The sequence below is a fragment of the Callorhinchus milii genome, unplaced genomic scaffold, assembly GCF_018977255.1.
Source record: "Callorhinchus milii isolate IMCB2004 unplaced genomic scaffold, IMCB_Cmil_1.0 Scaffold8, whole genome shotgun sequence".
Taxonomy (NCBI): domain Eukaryota; kingdom Metazoa; phylum Chordata; class Chondrichthyes; order Chimaeriformes; family Callorhinchidae; genus Callorhinchus; species Callorhinchus milii.
The window spans coordinates 16,847,272-16,869,912 of NW_024704749.1; the positions used below are offsets into that span (position 1 = coordinate 16,847,272).

At 45.5% G+C, this 22,641-nt stretch overlaps 1 protein-coding gene across 3 annotated transcripts in view; it reads left to right on the forward strand.

Moving 5' to 3' along the window:
* gpsm1b (G protein signaling modulator 1b) overlaps positions 1–22,641 on the forward strand; it is a 66,825-nt gene that overhangs the window by 6,350 nt on the left and 37,834 nt on the right. For 2 of the 3 annotated variants that reach the window (XM_042337467.1, XM_042337466.1), the window contains exons 2-6: positions 29–116; positions 17,578–17,799; positions 18,419–18,554; positions 20,216–20,358; positions 21,189–21,312. In XM_042337467.1, the coding sequence (XP_042193401.1) occupies positions 43–116; positions 17,578–17,799; positions 18,419–18,554; positions 20,216–20,358; positions 21,189–21,312 (699 nt within the window). In that variant the 5' untranslated portion in view covers positions 29–42. Of the gene's footprint in view, positions 1–28; positions 117–12,513; positions 12,710–17,577; positions 17,800–18,418; positions 18,555–20,215; positions 20,359–21,188; positions 21,313–22,641 lie in introns of those variants that run through there. The other variant, XM_007900294.2, reaches the window with a different exon arrangement.

Sequence of the window (22,641 nt, forward strand, 5' to 3'; positions counted from 1 at the left end):
GTAAATTTGGGTTTTGTTCTCGTTGCAGTGCAAACGGACGGGATGGTGATGAATGGATTGGCCTCGTGTGAAGCCGGAATAGCCGTGTGGGAGAGAGGGGGCCTGCTTCGCAACCGGTAAGGGCTGGCCTTTTCTTACGCGGGTGCAGTGTGTGACCAGTGCCGGGTGGAGAGGCTGAGAGCCGGAGCCTGATTGTTTTACAGTCGAATTCGCTGCATTCCCACCGGGCTCTTGAGTGCTTAACGCAGTGCGTGTCTTGTAATCGTCCACATTCCCACACATCTCTTGTTTTTTTATTGGTTTAAGTGGTGGGCTCCGATGTTATTGCAAAAATGTCTTCACCCGAGGGAGAGAGGGACCGCTTGTCACTCACACGACACAGAGGCTTCGCGTACAAACAGGAGTTGATTTGCTGAGCCCACTGCGCTAATTTATTAGATCGTGCCAGATCTTTTAATCCCGTTTCCTTGTTTTCTTCATATCCATTGCTCCCCAAGTATTTATCTAAAAGCATCCTGGATAGATTCTACATCTACAGTCTTTTGTTGGCGTGCATTCAATATTCCCACACGCACCTCAGTGCAAAGAAATGTGTTTTGCATCTTAATTCTAGCTGTCTTGGCTCTAGGGTTAAGACTCTACCCTGTTGTTTTGAATCCCTCTATCCCTTCATTCCCCCTAGATTAAAGGCATGTTAATTCCGCAATTGTGATTTCCGTCTGCAGATTTAGGTATCGGCTAATTGGTCCTACTGTTGCTTGCTCACCTCAGACTTATAAATATAGAAATATCTCAGCTCAGGGAATGTAGTAAATGCGCCCAGTGTGAATTATGTTTAGAGCTTCCCAGTCCCATCTTCGAGCACACAGCTACGGCGAGACTTGTTTTGCTATTGACGTCCTCAACCTTTCAAAAAGAAGCCACTTCTCTTAGGGGCTCAGCCTGGCTCAGTGGTAGCACTCTCGCTTCTAAGTCAGCAGCTTGTGAGATCACACCCCCACATCGGGACTTTGAACTCACAGCGTCGCCTGACATTCCAGTGCACCACTGGGGGGATGTGCTGCAGGGTCGGAGGTGCCATTCCTATGGTTGAGGCATTAAAACCGAGGTCCCGTCTGCCTGGTCAGGTGGACGTTACAATAACGTCTAAAGAGAACACTTGCACTTTGCTGGGCACGTCCGAATTTGCTGCCGTCAAGCTGATGACATTCTTCTGGGGAGGAACTGTGCCAGACCTCTATTAAGAAACAAATTCATTTGCTTTGAAGCCCTTTTAAACAGTTTTTCTAATAAAAGAATCGTGACACTCTTTTGCTTTCCTGATCGGTATGCGTTTGGATGAGGGATTGCACCTTCTTTAGGAGGGTTTTCAAATCCTTTTCATGAAAAAAATGTAAGCCTTGCGATTGACACAGAGCTTTTGATGTCGGGACGACATCCTCACAAGACTTACTGTATAGTGGAGTGTCTGTGTGTATTGAATGCAGCAGCAAATTTGCACAACAACAAATTATATTTGTATGGAGCGTTTCACGTCAGTTGAATGTCCCGAGGCGCTGGAAAGTCAGGGATATCAAGATGGATTCAATACCCTTCAGACAGTTGTGAAGTGAACTTAGCTTTGTTTGATCTGATCGTTCCAGAGTGACCTCTCTGCCGCCGTCCCGTCACTGTATCAAGCCAGGGCAGGGCTCCTTCACTGCTGTGCTGGAGATTCAGCCGAGACTGTGATCTCAAACCCGGGTACAGGGCATAAAATCTAGCCGTCAATTTCTGGACCCTGAGCCAACTGGGTTGGAGCAATCCAGCGCAAAGTGTGGGTTGCTCCGTGGGATCAAAGACCCCACAGCTGATCGAAAAAGAGAAGGGAGTTTCTTCTGGCCCACAAAACCTTTCGCCTCACTCAGTAACTTTGACTGTTATGCGGGGAAAAGTGTGGGATAATTAATTAGTCATTTCTGCCGGAGCCTTGAGTGAGACTTTTCCGGGTGCAAAACGGATGCCACATTTACCTACGGGGGGAAAAACAGCCACCGCATAATAACGATGATCACAGTGAAGCTCCGGTGACGTTTAAGGTGGAATATGACACACGAGTGTTATCGGTGGCCCGGCACCATCTACACTGTCGGAAACTCCAAGGGGGAAGTTGGTCTTGTGTTGCTGTGGTTACAGGCCAAAATTCCTGTGCCTCGCTGCTTGAATCCCTTCAGTATCTTGTTGGGAGCTGCTGTACTGTTAGCCCTGCGTAGGTTAGCCCTGCGTAACTAACGGTGTTTTATTTTGTGCGTATAAGAGCGTAATAATTATTGGCCTCATAAACTGTGTGTGTGCGTGAGGAGAATAATAAACCCCTATGTTTGATGCGCGGTCTGTAAGGTCAAAGACTCTCAAAGCGTTTGCTTTAGGGGAATCAGTGTCTACTGTATTGATTGTGTATTTCTAGACAAAGGCGGCAGCAAAATTTGTGAATGACTTAAGTCTCACAAACAGCTGTGAAGCGATTGATCAGTTTTATCGGGGGGGTGGGAGGTGGTGAGGGGGGTTGAGAGAAACCCCTTTCTCGTTTGGGACAGTCTCTTGGAATCTTAACGTACGCCCGAACAGGCAAACGGAATTTGGTCTTAAGTGTCTCCTCCGAAGGATGGCACCTCCAGCAATGCAGCACACACCCAGCAATGCACTGGAGTGACAGCCCCGGACTAAAGCGAGTTCAAAGTCCCGACGTGGCATTTGAACCCACAACCTTCGAAGCCAAAGTTGAACGTGCTGTGCTGTATGTTAGTTGAGCCAAGCAGACACAGTTTCATACTCTACCCATACGCAGGAGACTTAGTACCGTGTTTATAAACTTGCCACAAATCGCACGAGGTCAGGAAAGGGTATCTTGCGTTTAAAGTGCGCGGAGTTCTTTATGCTTGCTAGATTGCAAATAAAATTTCCACGTGGGCTTCCAGCATGGCTGTCCTTCGTGGGGTAAAAAAAAGCTTGGGTCTGCGCGTGTGTATATACACACGCAGTTACAGCAACGGAATCAGATCATGAGCTGATTGAATGTGCGTCACTGGTGAAATAGCAGCATTCAAATGCCGTCGAGCATTGCTGTGTCAGTGCGCGAGGGGAGAAACTCCAGCAATTCATTGATCTCTAAAACGGAGTAGAGGGTGGGGTTGTTCTTTGCCTGAAGGGCTTCCCTCCCTCTCGTCGGGCCTCCCGTGGGCTTTGCTTGAGATGATATTTGCTTGAGCAGGGGGTGCGTCTCTCCTTATTTGTTCAATCCATCTCTTGCCAAGTGCAGCCCTGTGTGTAGTCTGCGTGCAGGAGCAGCATTGCTAGCAGCTGGAGACTGCTACAGCAGGGTTCAATTGGGAGGGTGATGTATTGCACCGAATTGCTCGATTTCTGTGATAAAAGTATGGAGGACAATGATTTCATGCCTTTGTTTGCCAGCGATGAAAGTCAAAGGTCAGCAACAAAGAGGATCTCATCAAGGTAGGAAGACATCTAACTGCAGTTAGCTACAATATCCCAGGTCCATCACTGACTGTGTCTGCTTTGCTGTCCTTAGTTTTTGTCTGTTTCATCTTGTCTTGTCTGAGGAGCGAAGCGGGTCTTTGAGGTAATTCTCAAATCCTATGGCATCGTCTTATTTTAAGATGTTTTCTGAATAAAAGTGCATGACAGTTTGTGAGGGTATATGAGGAATAGGGATCATTTGCTTTATTCCAGACACCAGTTGATCCCGAATATCTAAACATCTTTGCATTGTTTCACACGGCAGGGATGATGTATGGAATCCTGTCTGATTTCAGTTGCCCGCACTGGGATTGACACCTACAACAACAAGCCTGCAGGAAAGGCACCTCTTGCTTTAATCCCAGCTATGTTTATTTGTCAGCCTTCATTTAGCACCGTGGCATCAATTTAATTCATTCATTCATTCATTCAATGTGCAACTGCATTGTGTGTCTCTGAATTCATGAAGCATAAATCAAAACTGGCCCATCCATTCTCCCCCCTCACTTTGTACGCCAGAGAGCAATGAAAATGCCCGTGTCAATGCATTAGTTACTCAAGGTAATTTGTAGATTACAGTAGCTTTGACGTTGATGCTTGTTACATGCATTGCACTGAGATGTTTCGCACAGAACTCCAGGGAGTAACGCAGTACTTGTTTTGCTCGAAATTCAAGGAATCGATGCTTGCTGTGCATGGGTGTGAACTTGTGTGTTTAAAGTGCTAGCTGATAAGTCTGAACATAGATCAGTTATGTCTACAACTGAGCGCTTTTCTGCTGTTTGAATGAACACAGTGTCCTTTGTCTGACGGAGCTATAAAAAGCATGGAATAGTGAAACAGTGGAAGGGAAGAGAAGCCAAGCCAAGTCAAACGGGTGATTCATTGCTCTGGGCAAGATGTGCCCAAGATTTCTTAGCTTCTCTTTGCAAGAGGTTTTATTTCAGTCTGTCGTCAAAGCACAATATCGGGCTAAATTAACTTAATAAAATATATTAGTGGGAAAACTACTGTCACCCGTGCTTCAACAAAATAACCCTTCTGTTTTAGTCAATAAGTTACACGTTCAAGCCCCACATCAGAACTTTGCGCATACAGTCTATGCCGATACTCCAAAGGGTGGTAGAAATCTGGAATTCTCTCCCCCAAAAAAGGCCGTGGATGCCGTGTGCAAACTGCCTGTCAAGTTTCCCGAACGCAATACAGTCACCGCACTTCAGAGTACACCATGTGAAATGTTTTGAGATGTGCTACATTTCCCGTTAGGTTGAGAGTGAAGCTCTGGATCAGATGCAAATCTTAAGATTATTATTATTAATATTGATTTTGTAGGCAAAGATATTTCAGAGGAGGAGACAACAAATCACTTCTTGTTCAATATCATTCAGATGGCATAAATTTCATTGCATTACAAAGCTAATGGATTGAGTGGGGGAAAGATTCCTTCCCCTTCACTTGCATCGCATGTCATTTACCTCTTTCCCCCCCTCCCCTCCAGCCTTACCCTGCAATGCGCAGTCTGTCTTGTTCTGCCTTTTCTGGTTTCCACTGAACAGTTTAGACTGGGTGCAGATGCGTGACTTTATTAGCAGTTTAGGGAAATCCTGATGGAAATCACAAATTTTCACAAATTTAGTAAATGTGTTTCGGCAGGATTCCTTCGTTTGCTGATGTTTTGATAACAACTCCACACAGAAGCCCCACTATTAAGAATTGGTGATTTCAAATGCTGCCCGTGCCTCCGGCTGCATGGAATAAATTGCACGCTATTAACTGAAACGCAGGGCGGCAAAGATCACGATCCGATTGAAAGGTTCAAGCTTTATTCTAAACTGCGGATGAAAAAACTTAAGTGGTTCACAGGTGTCTGATGCCCACAATAAGGACAGAATCAGAAATGAGAGCCACTTAAGACATTGTTACTCAGTCACTGAGCCTGTCCTTACACTCGCTTTGTAAGCAAGAGGACCCAGGTTCGATTCCCCTGGCAGGGCAAAACCTAAGGCAAGTTGCTTTACTCTACACGCCTCTGTTTACGTAGCAATAAGTAGGAACCTGGTTGTTAGTCGATTAGCAGATTGCTTCCTGGGGGTAATAATCCCTTCAAAATAATAACAATAATAATAATTTGGTCACGTAATCCACGTATGTGAGATATTGCCGTGCTGAATTGACTGCTGGGTTTCGCCCACAAAACATACACAATTCATTTTACAATACAATCCGTGAAGCGCTTTGAGACGTCTAGAAGACGTGAAAAGCGCTATATTGCACGCAAGGATTGTTATTATTAGCTCAGCAATTTTTTTTTGGTGCGGCTTGGCACAGGTTGGTGTGCTGATCCGTTGTTTCACTGGGAAATGGGGACAACATGTGTTGACGTGAACACTGAACTGTAAAGCAGCACGTATCTCTGTCCTTCCTGTTCAAAGCCTCACGGTGGAATTCTATGAATCTGTCTGTATTACTGGGTGTCAGAGTGATGGGTAGCAAACTGCACCCTATGATCCCTTTGTTAGTAGAAACGCAGTGGAAACACCGATTGAATTTATGCTAACAAACCCTTTGAAAATTAATCCCCTGAGCTTTCAATTTCAGTCAAGACGCAAACCCGTGAAAGAATCGCACCTCATTATATTCTTGATGAAATGCGCTGTGCGGAAACAATGAACCAACATTGTGCTGCATGGGTATGTCCTGGACAGTTACCATAGTGATGGGAGTTAGAGGCATCGCCGTGTAAAATAAAATACCATTCAAAACACCACTAAAGCCTCACTGAAGAGCGGATTTGGAAACCGTGTCAGCCTGGCTTGAATCAGAGGATGTGGGTTCATATCTAGGCTGACCTTCTGGTACAGTGTTGTAGGAGCATTGCATTGTTGGAGGTGTCATCCTTTGGATGTGACATTAAATCTGTGGCGTTAAAAATCCCATGGTACGACTCGAAGTGAAGGGAGTTTGTGCCAGTGTCCTGGTCAGCGTTCCCCCAGACAAATAAGTCATTCACTTCATAGCTGTCTGTGGGACATCGCTGTGTGTAAATTGGCTGCACCATTCAACTTATGGATACAGTCACTACACTTCTAGGTAAAATCCTGTGAAACCCTTGATGGCCTGACATGAAAAGCCAAGAATCAAATCCCCATATTATTAGTGCCTGTTTTTGTAGGCGAAGAACATGGAATACTGGTTTGAGACAGTCAAGTGTGGCAGATAGACTTAAAGGTCACTTTGAAAAATGTGCAGTTATGTAAGTTTTGATGTTTTTATCGGATTAGCATCGTAACCAGGAATCAACTGAGCGGGCATGTGATGGTACCTTCCGGAAACTTCAACAGCTGTTTGCAATTGCCATCCGCCAGGGAGGAGCGAGCGAGGAGGCAGAATCCTCTGATTTCCAAGAATATATTTTATGATCTCGGTCGAAATGAAGCACGTCACAGTGTGTGTGAACTACAGACCCTGTTTATTATTATTATTATTATTATTATTGATATTACTCAAGTTCAATACATCAATAGTTGAGTTCAATAAGACGTCCTCCCGATGTGAAAGGTGCTATACGAATTGTATTTGCGTTTCAAATGAAACGTCTTTGTTTTAATAAGCGGATAATAGTCTAATAATGGAAGTGAGCTGTAGAGCTGCCTTGTTAGAGGTGCCGTCTTTCAGTCATCAATGTTTTCAGAAGGATTCAGTGCCTCGTTTTTCTCAAACAAGCCACGCTCGCTCAGTGTGGGCCAAGTTCTTACAGTTCCACTTTCCCCTGGTTTATACAATGTGCTCATGTTTTGATGACTTCTGCCTTCCAGTGAAGATGTCCTGGTCCTTGGATAGATTGCCACACTAGGATAATTGACATGTTTGTTGCTAATGATGCCGATCGAATCAATTTACAGGAACACATGGGTAACTTTATTCTCCCGACATCACAGTACTCCCAAAATAGTTCAATCCATTCCAAATGCACAGCCAACACCTCGCCTCCAGCAAATATTAAAGCTTAGCCACTCTGTGTCATGCCATGTCAGCCTGACCCAGTTGGTAGCACTCTCGCTTCTGTAATCAGGAGGTTGTGGGTTCAAACCCCACGTGTGTATTCTGAACACGTGTAGTCTAAGCTGATCGTGCAGTGCGATGCTGGGGGTGTGCTGCATGGTTGGAGATGCCGTCCTTTGGATGAGATGTCAAACCGAGATCGTGGCTGCCCTTAAAAGATCCCATGACACTATTTTGAAACGAGAAGAGAGTTTCTCTCTCCCGGTGTCCTGGCCAACAACCCCTCCAGATAAAACTGGTCACTCACAGCGTGGCTGTTTGTGGGACATCGCTGTGTGCAAGTTGGCTGCCACATGGTCCGTCAATGGAATTATTTATTTGCTCTTGTTTTTGCGCTCCGAGACACAGTCTGGCCGTGAAGGGCGCTATACAAATGCAAATTGTCGTTGTTCAGAGCAAAGCTCAGCTGTGAGTCTGCCACCCGCTATATATTTTAACTTGTCTTTTTTTAGTCCGTGGAGCAAATGCGTCCCCTTATCTGTCATCGCTGTTCCCACCATTTTCACAGTAATCTGAGGGCAGCATCTGCACAATTGGCCCAGAGTTTGATATTGAGATGCTGTTTCCACGGAAACCAGATCAGCTTATTGGGCTGCAGATTGATCAGATGGTGGAGCTGCCAAAGAAACTGGCCTGACTTAGTGAGGTCGGTAGGAAAAATAGACGTGCAGTAAAAATGTCTTTATCCCCCCCCCACCCCAGCGATGCCCACACAACCGCAGGTCTCCTTGTTTCAGCCGGGGCAGGAGGCTGCTAACTGAGGATGCTGTATGACTGTATGACTGACTGCTGTTTGGCCAGGTTGGGTTTCTGTTGGGGTGTCCCGGCTTGATTTCTGCCTTCTGACCTCACGTTGTAGGGTTCAGCCACTTTGAAGTGCTCTGGCTTGCGGTCAGTCAACGGTGAAGGGATGGGGATACTGTGCAGGAAGTTCAGTTCCTGCACTGGGATCATATCCGCTTTTACCAAGTGCTCCGGGACGCTACTCCGAGTGAACAGGGCTATAGAAATATATGTTGTTGTTGTTGTTGTTTATAGCAATAATATTGGGCTTCAGACTCCTGCCCTTTGAATAGGGAACACAGAGACTCACAGCTTTGCTCTGAACAACAACAAATCCAACTATCTTTATCCATTGCACAAATCTGTCTCCTCTTAAAAAGGAAACTGCTGCTCAAATCTGATCTTCGTAAATGGTGTTGTTGCATCTGCGGACGTCGATGCAGAAGGAGGTATCCTCTGTACCTAACTCTTGCTGTGCCTGACCTGGGAGTTTTGGATGGGACGATTCAGAGAGAGGAGCGGTATCGAACCGACCTAGTGGTGGCCAACCCACAGCCCGCGGGCCAGAAGTGTCCCACTAAACATTCGCACCAGCTCGGGCAAGTCGATCCAAATCAGTGCCTTGTTTCCAGTAGCTACCGAGCGGAGATGCCATCAACCAAGAAATATTCCATCGAAATAATGGATTGGGTTTATTGTCGACCACCAAAAAAAGGTTGGCCACCTGCCTGCTCTCTTGCTTATGCACACATTGCTGGAGGGGGAGGCTGAGAGGAGATGGTATTTTTAAAAAAAAAGTGTGCTGCATTTGGGCAAGTGCAGTTTTACTGATTTAATTGAATGTAATAGTTGTAATTCTTCCTTTGAAAGGTTTGCAGCCTTGAAGCCATCACTGCAGATAGAACTCCGTCAACTGGCTTCAGCCCAGCAAGACGACTCGCTCTCACTGGCAGTCACACAGGTGATTAGCAAAGGGTTATCTGTTCGACAGTGTCAGCACGATGGTGCTTATGTCTGCTGCTATTTCATTTGCTCCTTAAAGGAAGCTTGGAGTCGTATTGAGGAAGGAACCATTGGATGTCTGAATCTTGTCACTGCTGGCTGGAGGGAAGCACCGTGTGTAGGGAGGGCAGTGTGAAGCCAAGCAGCTCACAGTAAATACCACTTCCCTCGCAGGCACTGACCGACCAGGCTCCTCGCCTAGAACTTCTCTTTTTCTCTCTTTCTCTCTCTCTCTCCCTCTCGGGATAATTGTGTTTTCACAGTGGGACGTGCTGTAATGCCTTTGATCTGAAACCCAGCAGCAAGTGTTATTATCTGTGTGTCTGCACACAAGGTTCCTGAGCCGGGAGGATCTATCGTACTCTAAAGCACAGACCAGCCAGTCTGGCTCATTAGTGGGACTTGGAGGGGCAGACACATCTCTGGGGGGGGCAGAGATTCTTCCCACTTATCTCCCACTTACTATGCAAGCCAACGCCATAATGGGCAAGGTGGTCCTAGCTGGATGAGCAGTGGGAGGCTCACCAGATAATGCTTTCAATAGCAAGCCATGTAGTTTTAGCTGGTTAGGCTCCAGCAATACCCCAAACATACTCTGCATTCCTCAAGCCTCGGCTCTTGCCAATCTGCGCTTGATCCTCTACAGATGTACATAAGTAGTGTGCGTACCTCCAGGGTGAGAATAAGTATTCCATTCCAGACACAAGAAGTTCTGTGAGTGAGCATGCATAAAATATTCAGTCTGGTTTGAATACTTTTAAGCATAGTGTTGGGTTTCTGCATGTGTCAGACACCTGGCTAACCAGGGAAATGGGGCCAGTATTGAGCTAGCCTTAATGATAATTTGCATTTGATATCCTTACCATCCTTTCATTGGATAGAGGCAGAAAACCTAATAAGCAGGGCTCTATACAGAAGCCATTGACAACCTCAATAGTGTCTGCCTGGCTCAGTTGGTAGCACTCTTGCCTGTGAGTCAGAAGCTTGTTGGTTCAAGCCCCACGTTGGGACTTTCATCTCATAGTTTATGCTGATGCTCCAATGCAGTGGTGGGGTTGTGCTTCATTGTTGGAGGCAACGTCCTTTAGCTGAGGAGCTAAACTGAGGTCCTTTCAAATGGATGTCAAAGAATCTGTGGCACTATTTGAAAACAGAAGAGAGTTTCTCCCAGTGTCCTGGCCAACAGCCTTGACGGCATAAGGTGCAATATCAATTGTTAGGATTATTAACTGATAATTTCTCCATGATTGGCTTCTATCAGTAATGCCCGTTTCTCTGTCTCTGTCTCCATCTCTGGTGTAGATTCGTGCTGCCCTGTGATATTTCTCAGCAAAAAATGTAAAGGTTTTTTTTAATCTTATGTTGACTTTTTTTTCCTGCCAACAAATTCCCAGTTCTTTCTCCGCAAAAGCATATGTGGCCTTCAGGTTTCTCAGACAACCCTGGACAGCCTATCCCATCCTCGCCTCAAGCCCCGACTCCTCACCAGACCCATTGCTTTTAATCATCTTGGCTGGATTTTTGACTCCACTTGAAGCTCTCCCTGACCTGGAACATGTTCCATTGGCCCAACCGTACAGTCCGTGGGAGATCACTGGTGTATTTCAGACCCTTTATTGCAACAAGTCGTCAAAGCGTTTGACCTGCATGAACGTCCCACATTCGGGTTGGGTGTGGAGGTTGACTGTTTAAAAAGGGGAGAAGGGCTCAGTCATTAGTTATCGGCTGTGTTCCAACCCATTCCAATACACTTCTTCCCTACAAGTAACATTGGACCATTTACAGCGCCTTGGGACGTCCTCCTGATGTGAAAGGCGCTTTATAAATGGAATCTTGTTGTTGTTGTTCTCAAGAGAGGGTTCACTTGAAGAGTCCCTTCAGCTCATTTGATCGTTGCCCACCGAGGGGCGAGCTTTCAGCCAATCTGCCCCGCGCTCTGCGCCCCAATCTCGGAGAACCTTCCACCGCTACCACACACACCCCCCTCCCCGCCCCCTCCCTCCCCGCTTTCAAAACTCGCACAAGACTTTGTTTTTTTGACCGTGCTTTCAGTCATCTTTCTTTTTCCCCCTTTCCCCTTAAAAAACATTTTTGAAAATTGGATCACTCAATCCACGAGTGCTTGTGGTAACTGCACAGAAGCGCTCTGAGAGGCTAAACCCCGCGTGAAGGACGCTATACAAATGCAAGTTGTTCAAGTGTTGCTCTACTTGTGCATTGGATAAATAAAACAATAAATAATCCCCGCATTTGATAAAGCGCCTTTCACATCGGGAGGATGAGTCAAAGCGCATCACAGGAGATGCTATAAAGCGTAGTGACTGTCTCCTTTGCAGGCGAATCCAATTTTTGCAAAGCGAACGCAATTTCTCCCGGTGTCCTGGCCCAGAATCCTAACTAGTCGGGTGCTCCCAGCTCAACAAGTCAGGTTCCACCAGATAGAATTGGTCTTTCATTTCGTGGCTGTCTGTAGGACATCGCTGTTGCACTTGCCTTCAAAACGCTTTGCCGCTAGATTTTACAGTAAAATGCTGTGAAGCGCTTTGAGAACTCCTCCTGACCTGAAAGGCGCTATATCAAGTGTAAGTGTTATTACTATTATGATGATTACTCCAAATCAGTCTGATCGCGTACCTTGGCTCGGTGAACGATTTTTTGTTGGACTCGTTAATTCCTCTCGGTGGTGAAATCCCTTTGTTGGTACCGAGCGGGTTAAAGGAAACAAAGCTGATGCGGGCACTTTGCTAAATCGCAGAGGATTTCTTTTGACAGTATTAGCCTCAGTGCAGACAGACAGCTGTCTTCCCCCACCGCCCCCCCCTCCCACGTCACGTCCTCCATTTTATCAGACGAGTGCATTCCCTGGTCCGGGGTTTGCACTTCGCACAGCAATGCTGACGCTCTGAAACTTTCTGCTTTGTGCTGGGTCTGTTTGTTTGCTCGGGGGATTAAGATGAATTCACACCACACGCGCTGAAGAGCCAGCTGCTCAACGGGAAACCTGAAGCCTCTTTTGGAATCGAGAGAGAGAGAGAGAGAGAGAGCGCAGCATCGGGCTATCCCACTGATCTTTTCGTCTCGTTCAGTTGAAAAGATTTTCGCTCCTGCCTGACCCTTCGCTGGTCGTTCGGAGCGAGGGACCCTGGTTGGGGAGGGGACGGGGGGACGAGGGTTTGGGAAACATGCCGACCTTCCAGTTGAAGATCCAGGCGGCCGGCTTCACCATGGCAGAGATGGCGGTTTGCAGGCTTCTCCATCGTGGCCCGAGGCCACGTGCTCTCCTGCTGCCCCTCGACCGAGAGCTTTGGCTCTTTGTGGAGAAGCTGAAAAATATGCAGAAGAAAAGGTATTTGTCAAACCGAAAACAAAATTGACAGTCGTGTTCAGATCTGTTCAGTATAACCTTTTTGTTCGCGTCCATTCAACACACACACACACACACATATATATATACTGTGTATTATACATGTACATGTATTTTTATATAATAATAATCATAATTCTTTATCTCATGATCGACGCGCTTTATCTCATCATCGAGCCGTCTCACAGCGCTTCACAGGATATACTGTAAAGTGGTTTTGGCTGTGAGTTTTGGGGGCAAAAGGCACAACATACTATATAATATATAAAGATGTAAGTACTATATACAGTGTTATACATTTATTATTATATATATATATGCTTGGAACATTCATGATCTCCTCTCTTTGATCGCTCTCAATATCCTCACTCAGCCATTCATTCCTGTCCACTGGCATATCATTGATTTTATTTTCAGTTCATCTGTTATTTGTATCATTAAAGTTTCACATATTTTTCAAGCTCAGGATAAGTTAATTGGCCTTCGGAGCAACAGGTGGTACGAAGTAGTAGAATCAGAGAGGCCCAAAATTCACTATTCCAAGCAGCCATACAAACGCTGTACTGACCATCAGATAGGAACTTAAAGGAACATTGCCACTCCATAACTGGATGTGGAAGACCACTTCAAGCCCATGTTTTGTTTGCAGACTGAGAGTAAGGGGCAGGGCAGGACCTATTAACCAGCAGAATTCAGGGGGACAGTCCCTCTGATCCTGCCCCATTCCCGGCCTCCTTCAAGACCCTCCTCTTCGACCGTGCCTTCGGTCATACCCCTACCCTCCCCGCCCTCTACCCCTCCTGATTCCAAACACCAGCTCGGGCACGGATCGCTAACTGTCCAGCGCTTTGGGATGTCCTCCTGACGTGAAAGGCGCTGTACAAATGTAATTTGTTGGTGGTGCAATTGGTTTCAGTTCCATGTTCTCAGAACGAGATTGGGTTTAAGAGCGACTGCTGTTACGTTCTTAAATATTGTGAGAAACCGAAAGCTTTTTCCATTTCAGTCTTTTTTTGCAGGATCAGGATGTGGAATATCCATGTTAGCCCACGGCTGAAGGCAGAGTTAAGCTGAGCCTCTTTAGGACACGCTCCTTTTACAGCAGTGTAGAGTTCTGCTGCCAGTGAACAGTAAAGACTGGCCAGTGGGTGCTTTAAACTGAAGCGCTCAGACATTTCAATCGCTGGAGGTAGCTCGTGTCCTAGTTATTAAGCGCCTGTCAAACCGCATAACAATCATGCACTTAGTGCTCTGGCTGGACACCATGAATGCGGGAGATGTCCCGAGGAACTGCAGTGCTTCTCTGTACCTTCACTTACCTTTGCTAATGTCTATTGACACAAATCCATTGGGGTCGAAATTCGGTGCGTCGACATAGCAGCCAAAAATGGGGTAAAAATGACATTGATGACGACAGAATATCCAGCCTATACTACGTGAGTTCGAAGCCCCGACTTGGGCCTTGAACCCACAACTTTCTCATTCGGAGGCGAGAGTGCTTCAAAGAAATGCATGCAAACAGCCCAGTATATTGTAGGGGAAGAGAGAGTGTTTAGCGGAGCAGCTGAGAAGACTGTACAGGAGGAGAACCCATAATCGTCATTTACAGTATAACTCGGACGCTGCAGTCAAAATGCGACTTGCTAAATCAGGCCCAGGTTGACCTGATTTACGAGCAATTTGGGTGATTGTTTTTAATGACTTGTCTTTTTTTACCAACGATGGAAACCAAAACCAGGGGCCATCAATGTGAAATAGTCACAAATAGATCAAAGAGGGAAGTTAGAAGAAATGTCTTCACACAGAGAGTAGTGGGAATGTGGAACATTCTACCACAAGGAGTTGTTGAGGCAAATAACACAGATGTATTTAAGGGGAAGCTAGAGAGGTACATGAGGGAGAAAGGAATAGAAGGTTATGCTTGAAGGCTTCCTTGTGGTAGAATGTTCCACATTCCCACTACTCTCTGTGTGAAGAAATTTCTTCTAACTTATGCTCATGTGAAGCATAAACTCCGGCCTAGACCAGTTGGGCCAAATGGCCTGTTTCTGTGTTGTATATTCTAATGCATTCTATTAAATTTGGTGTCTGGAATCGCCTCCAGTTTTCACTGCTACCTATCAGCGCTAATGAATCGTTAATGAATGCTTACAGTCGATATCGTGCTTTGGTCCACAGCAGAACAGAGCAAAGCATTTTGCACTGTGCATCTGTTTTTGTCTGTGAGTGCCCTTCTTTGAAGTGGTGCTGTGTGGGTCCATTGTAGTGTCCCATCTGCAGAGGCAGAGAGGACCTCAGCATTGCGATCGTGTGACCCGCAGTCACGTTCCCAACTGAGCTGGACTGACGCCTGTTAAAGGGCACAGTCTCCAGGGTTGGCAAATGGCTCTGTCCCTCCTCTTGTGCTTTGACCACCCGGGGCAGTGGTGTAAATGGCACTGGAGTCAATCGCACAGAAGCAGAAGAATGCACCACAATGCTTGCATTTTTGACATAGAACCTCGCTTATCATGTCAACTGCCTCAAATCGCTTCTTAGGATTTTACTGTGGATCTCAGCCAGCAAAGTAATTAGTGGTTATTACAGGGTTTGGCATCGCTCCCAGCTCCTCTCTGAAACAATGCCGCAGGCTGCTTCATATTCACTTGAAGCACCAGAATAGGCAGCCGTGTGGGGGCGTGAGGGGGACCTGAGAGCTTTAACAGCTCCCCCTTGCCCCCTCCCTCCCTCCTTCCTCACTTTCAAATCCCGCCTAAAGACCTTTTTGATCGTGCTTACGGTCAACTTACCCCCCCACCCCCACCCCCGGCTCGGGGGTCAGACTCCGCCAATGTCTAGCGTTCCAGGACGCTACGCCATGTGAAGGGAGCTATATAAATGCAAGTTGTTGTTATCTTGCTGTTGCGCTGGAGCATTGGGCTGGATTCTCAACCCACGTGACGCTGCTTTATTGATTGACATGATGCAGGAGTCGTGGGCACATTGAATTTTCCCATGTTTTTTTGACCCTGAACTACAGTCAGGTTCACTTTCTCTCTGTAGGCTCTGGAGGTGAGTGATTTAAGATTTGGCTCAGTGCAGACTGCAGTTGTAAATGTTTATTCTTTTACATTGTTTGGTGATATTTTCCCTATGGCTTTTGCAAAGGGTTTTTTTCCCCCAAGGGGTTTGCTTTGAAGTGCAGCAATTGTGTATTTTGTGGGCAGTTTGAACGCAGCAACGTCCCACGAACAGCCTTGAAGTGAATGACTCACTTTATCTGGGGGCGATTGTTGGCCAGGACAATGGGAGAAACTTCCTTCTCTTTTCGAACAGTCTCACGGCGTCTTTAATGTCCACCTGAACAAAGCAGACGGGACCTCGGCTTAATGTCTCATCCGAAATACGACGCCTCTGACAATGCAGCAGATCTCGATAAATGTCGGCCGAGACTGACCTTAAAGTCCTGACGTGGGGGTTGAACTCATTTGGAGACTGAAGTACTATCAACAGTAACATGGCTGAACATACAGAGAGTACCAAAGGAAGCGTTGTACTGTTTACTGTCAAGTGAAGGATAGCGTGTCTTTGGTTAAATTCCTATGCAATCCACCCCGTGCCTGAGAGAGAGATTCCCTGCATCTGGACACCAGGAATACTGTACGATAAAACAGTGCTTTGTTTTATAATTCGGCTTCTTTGAACTAAAAAGGGCCGTACGTTATTTTTGTGTCTAAACCGGCACCTGCAACGTTACTATGGAAACTCACAATGGTTTTGTGCTGTGTTTGCGTGATGTTGCTAGTCAGCCTGATGGTTTATTCCGAGAGGTTCCCATTCCAGTGATGACTGTGAAGGGCATTATAAAGCTGCACAGACACTATACCCAGTGTGTGCTCCTGATCCCGATCTCAGACCTGTTTTGCTGATCTAGTGAGTACGCAGGTTATTTTTCCTATTTAATCCTTCAATCGGGAGTGTGCGTCAGCCTGTGGTAATCCATTTAAAGGAAAGACGTACTTGTTTTGTTAAACGGTGCAGATTTTGTCTGTGTGTGAACAAGTATTTCCATTTCTTATGACTGGGTAGGCTAGGATCTGTCACTCAGAGTGACTTAAAGGCTGAATTTATTAATAATTGCAATAATAATTCTTGTATTTGATATAGCGTCTTATAGACGTCCCAAGGTGCTTCACAAGATTTCACAAGTGCATTTGTAGATGACCACAGTAGCCACTGACACACAGCAATGTCCCACATGCAAGCGTGAAGTGAGTGACCGGTTTATCTGGAGGATTGTTGGCCAGGACACCAGGAGGAACTTCCTTCCCTTTTCGAAAAGTGCCATGGGATCTTTCAACCTCCACCCGGACACAAATGGGACCTCAGGTTCACGTGTTATCTGAAGGATGGCACCTCCTATGTTACTTACCTCTAGTACTGCATTGTCGTGTCACCCCTCTAGACTATGAGTTCACAGTTCCACAAGCTTCAGACTCTGAGAATTTTCCATTAAATCAATGAATTAAACATTTTATTAAAATATTGGCATCTTGATTCCTGTTGAGCACCACTTAGCAAAGAGCAATCGATGCCATGTGAGGTGTTCTTCGGGGATCGTGATGGGAATAATAATAATTTTTGCATTCGATATAATGCTGCATGCCATCGAGATGCCCCAATGTACTTCACAGAATTTACTGTAGAGTGTAGTACCTGCGTATTTATAGGCCAACGCAGCAGCCAATTTGTGCAAAGCGACGTCTTGCAAACGGCCATGAAATTAACGATCGATTTAAAAGAAAACGATTGTCATTATTTGCGATTGATTCCTGGACGGTACGTAATGCGCGACCTGTTTGTTTTGGCAGAATGGAGGCGTCTTGTCTCGAGCTGGCTTTGGAAGGGGAGCGGCTGTGCAAAGCTGGAGATTTCAAGGCCGGAGTGGCGTTCTTTGAAGCCGCCGTGCAGGTTGGGACGGAGGACTTGAAGACCTTGAGCGCCATCTACAGTCAACTGGGCAATGCCTACTTCTACCTGAAGGAGTACTCGAAAGCCCTGGAGTACCACAAGCACGACCTAACACTGGCCAGGTAAGGTTCACTGGGACAGAGAGAGCCCTGAACTACTGAAAGATCGTTGGCTCCCACTTTACTATAGAGCTGAGCTCAGACATTCCTTCACAAGGAGAGCGAGGGAAGGGGATAGTGAGGACAGGGGAGATGTTCAAAGCGTGGCAGTGGTAGAGCTAGAGTGGTTGTGCCTTCCCCCCCACCCCAAAATCCTCTTGTCATAGACCAATGCGCCCAATAATAAAGCAGGCCACAAGCTTAAAATGGTAGTGGTGGTGGTGGGAGCACAATCCTTGATCAGGACCTCTGGCTACCTTCAGGGTTCACCGTTAGCGACTGAGTATCCTGATGTGAACCATTGGACTGTTGAGGGTGGGGAGGGAGACAAGGGGCTAGAAATTTATGTGAAACTTGAGTCCAGGGGAAGAGACGCTGAGGCACCACTGGGAAGGTACTGCAGAGCTGGGCTCTTATCTCACGATGACAGGCCCTTTATCTGGTGGACAAGAATCCACTTTGGTTTGTGCCAGTAAAGGGGAATAATGTTCCCTGAGTTGCAGAACCCACACTGTTTGTTTGCAGGACCTTCTGGTTCTGTATGGGCAATAAAACGTTTCAAGGATGAACCTCTTTCCAACAGAACAATAGGGGATCGCATTGGAGAAGCCAAAGCCAGTGGGAACCTCGGTAATACACTGAAGATTCTCGGGAGCTACGACGAAGCCATCGCCTGCTGCATAAGGCACTTAGACATCTCTCGTGAGCATAGCGATAAGGTAATCTCACCGTGCCCTGTTAAACTGGGGTTTCCTGCCTTCTTCTATTGTCCCAGGTGCTCCGAGATGCTACACCGCGTGAAGGGCACTATATAAATGCAAGTCGTTGTTGTTCTAAACACTGCCTTAGACGAAAGCTGTCCTGCCCAATCAATGAGAATTTTGCAGCAAAGCAAAAACAATATTGATTTCAAAGAGTTTTCAGTCCTGTGTTGAGTTTCCCACAGTGTGTCTGCTTGGCTCAGTTGGGAGATCTCTCGCCTCTGGGTCTAGTCTAGGCTAGGAGTGCGACACTGCACTTGCAGTCCTTCAGATGAGATGTTAACCGAGTTCCTGTCTGCCTGTCCAGAAAGGCGGCAAGGTCCTGCGGCACTCGTCAAAAAGAAAAGGGAGTTTCTCTCAGTGTCCTGGCCAACAATCCACCAGATAAAATTAGTCATTCATTTCATGGTTGTTGTGCAAATTGGCTGCTGCATTTGCCAAAAAAATACTCCTATGAAATGCTTTGAGACGTCCTCTCAAAGTGAAGGGATTATGTTACTATTTTCTCTTGTGGCCTTGCTTGAATTGATGCAGAACCAACCAGGCTACACCATGTACCGATGGAATCAGTGACGTTAGTAATGGGATGAGTATAAACTTGATGGGTGGAACCAAATATAGTGCCACAGTTATCAAAAGGCCGGAGATTACAGTAAACTTGTAAGATATAATATTAGGATAGGAGTATAAATATTTTAAAATGTTTATACAGCAGGTTTATGAGCAGAGAAGATGGGACTGATGTGTGTTATGGTTTACATCCATTATCTCCTAATGTTTCCATAATATCCCAACTTAAGGTGAAAGTCTAGTCCTGACCCTGATGAAAATTAAAGGAGTTTTTAACTTTTGGTTTACAGTTTTCCCATTTTCCTAACCCTGGGCTTTTCCTTCTCTAGGGTTTTAGGGCACTATTTGAAAAGTGAACAGAGTTTCTTCCAGTGTCCTGGCCAACAGTCTCCCAAAATAAAATTGTTCATTCACTTCATGGCTGTTTGTGGGACATTAATCTCACTTGTTGCATTCGCCTAAAAAATGCACTACGCAGTCACTACACTTTACAGTAAATCCTGTGAAGCGCTTCCTTTGACATCCAGCTGAACAGGCAGTCGTTACCTCAGTTTAATGTCTCATCTGAAGGAGTGCAATTTCAGCAACCCACATTTGTATTGGAATGAATAATAAGATAATCCTTGCATTTAATATAGAGCCTTATCACGTCTTCGAGACGTCTCAAAGGCAGTTCACACGATATACTGTAAAGTGAATTGACTGTGTTTTGTGGGTGAAACGCGGCAGCCGATTGCGCACAGCAGCGTCCCACAAACAGTCGTGGATTGAATGACCAATTTATTCTTATTCTTATTTATTTTTTGAAGGGTTTATTACCCCCGTAAAGAGTGAATGTTCACCTGGACTGTAAATTGGGGCTTGAACTCACGACCTCCTGATTCAGAGGCGAGCGAGCGCTATTAACTGAGACAGGTTGAGACACCCTAAAATGAGATGAACGTTTTTTTTGGGTGGGGGGGGGGGGGCTAAATCACAAAATGTTTTTGAGGATGACCTTCGAATGCAAGTGCTAATCCTGTCGATGTTTGCTGCTTCCTTCCCGTTAGGTGGGTGAAGCCAGAGCCTTGTACAATATTGGGAATGTTTTCCATGCCAAAGGGAAGCAGAGGTCGTGGAGTGCGTCTCACGAGTCTGGAGAGCTACCGGACGAGGTGAAAGACACTTTACAGAAGGCGACTGAATACTACGAGTGAGTTTCACTTCTCCAAACAATGCGAATGTTATTTCCCTGACGAAAGCCCTTGACCAGCAGCTCAGACTCTTACGCTACAGTGACCTGAATCTGTATGTGCACATTTTATAGGCGTAAAATCCTCTCTTGTCCTTCAGGGAGCTGACACAAAGGTAAGATCGGTTAAACCTGAGGTGCCGTCTACTGTCATTTAAATGTGACCTTAAATCACTATAATAATAATAATAATAATAATCCTTGGATTTGATACAACACCTTAGCACGTCTTCGAGACGTCTCAAAACGCTTCACTGGATTTACTGTAAAGTGAATTGACTGTATATTTTGTGGGCAAAACGTAGTCTGTTCAGTAGACTATGTATGCTGGGTGGATTGTCTTGGGTGCTAAATCCTCAGCAGCCCTCCACACCAGTACTACACTGTAATGTTAGCTGATAGTCCGAGCTCAAGGTCCTGACATCAGACTTAAGTCCTCGACCTTTTCTTCTGACTCACAGATAAAGAGTTCCACAGACCGAGCCGAGTGGAAACGTTCATTGATTCTTTCAACACTCCTTTTTGTGTTAAACCTATTCCAATTTTAAATCGGTTTATAATAAAGCCGAGAATTATTAAGGCTTATCTCATTATTGTGCTTCACTTTTACTCCCATTATTCACACATACCGACTCCCCCTTCCCCCCCCCACCCCCGATACTGAATATATTTTTCCTTTCACCCAACGCTCACCTTTCTCAGATTCCTCTGACCTTTGGTTAACTTCGACGCAAAGGAGATTTGGGGTCTTCACTTGGGATTATTTTCAAAATGTGATTTATTTTTTCCAGGATGAATCTTGCCATCGTAAAGGAAATGGGTGATCGGGCAGCCCAAGGTCGGGCCTATGGGAACCTTGGCAACACCCATTACCTTTTAGGAAACTACCTTGATGCCATTGGATTTCACAAAGAGGTAAAGAGAGATCAGGTCATTTCAGTCTTCTCTTCCTCCTGTAATCTTCAGGCTTTTGAATTCAGAGCCTGGCATTGCTTTAAGTACTACGTCATAAATTATCTCAGTCGCTCTCTTATTCCTTTCAACTTTTACCAATGTCCTGCCCTCTTATCCCTTTCGCTGAGAACCACTTCTCAATGTAAAATACAGTATCTACGACGGTGGGATCTACGATAGACTTGGGAGCAGAAGGAAGGTGACCAGACACTTGGATAGTGGTGGATTTAAAAAAAATAATCCTTGTGTTTCGCGCAGCGCGTTTCACATCAAGAAGACGTCTCGAAGTGTTTCGTGGGATATACTTTGCAGGAGAAATAGGCAACAGAACGCCAAAAAGAGCTGATATCTGAGTCTTTAGATCGTGGATATGTGTAAAGGACAACCCAAGGAGATTGCGTTGGCAAATTAAAGAGGATTTCAACTGCTCGGAGATGAAATCAGTTTGAGGGGTTACGAGAGATCAAGAGTAGCGTACGATAATTTTTATTCTTTATGTTTTTTTTAAACCTTAAAACCCGCCAGACAGACGCAATGTTCTGTTCCAGTTCTGTACGATCCTGTGTCCTGTTTTCCTATGAAAACTAAGGCCTCCGACTGTAATGACTTGAAATGCCATTTTAGCCTCAAAGTAGGATGCTGCTAATTACAGACCTGCCAGCAGACCTTCTGAGTAAGGGACGCTTCGAGAAGGAAGCTTTATTTATTTTTAAAAACTCCACCTTCATAATAACATAGCGTTTTCCTGCGTGACCCATAAGTTATAACTAAAGTTGGCCAATAATTAGTGTTTTACTTTGGGACCAAAAATTATAAGCTTTTTTTTTAAGCAATATTTTCGATTGCCTGCAAGGAAGTTGTGTTAGTGATGGGAAGTGATATCCGTCTCGATCTAAAGACAATGACAGCAACGTGTGTTTATATAGCAACCTTCACTAGATGGGGGCAATGTTGGCCAGGACACTGGGAGAAGCTCCCTCCTCTGTATTAATATCTATATTCCCTTCTTGATCTGGATTTCAAAATCCCTTCAAAATATATAAATGTATATTAGTAATAATTTGGCTACTCAATCCACGACTGTTTGTGGGGAAATACACAGTCAATTCACTATAGTGTAAATTCTGTGAAGCGCTTTGAGGGGTCTAGAAGACGTAATGAGACGCTATATCAAATGCGAGGATTATTATTATTTATTATTATTTAAATTCCTCCTTAATACTTACCTCTTCGACCGTGCCTATGGTCACCTCAACCTCTTCTTGACTCGGTGTCCAACCTTGAGACACT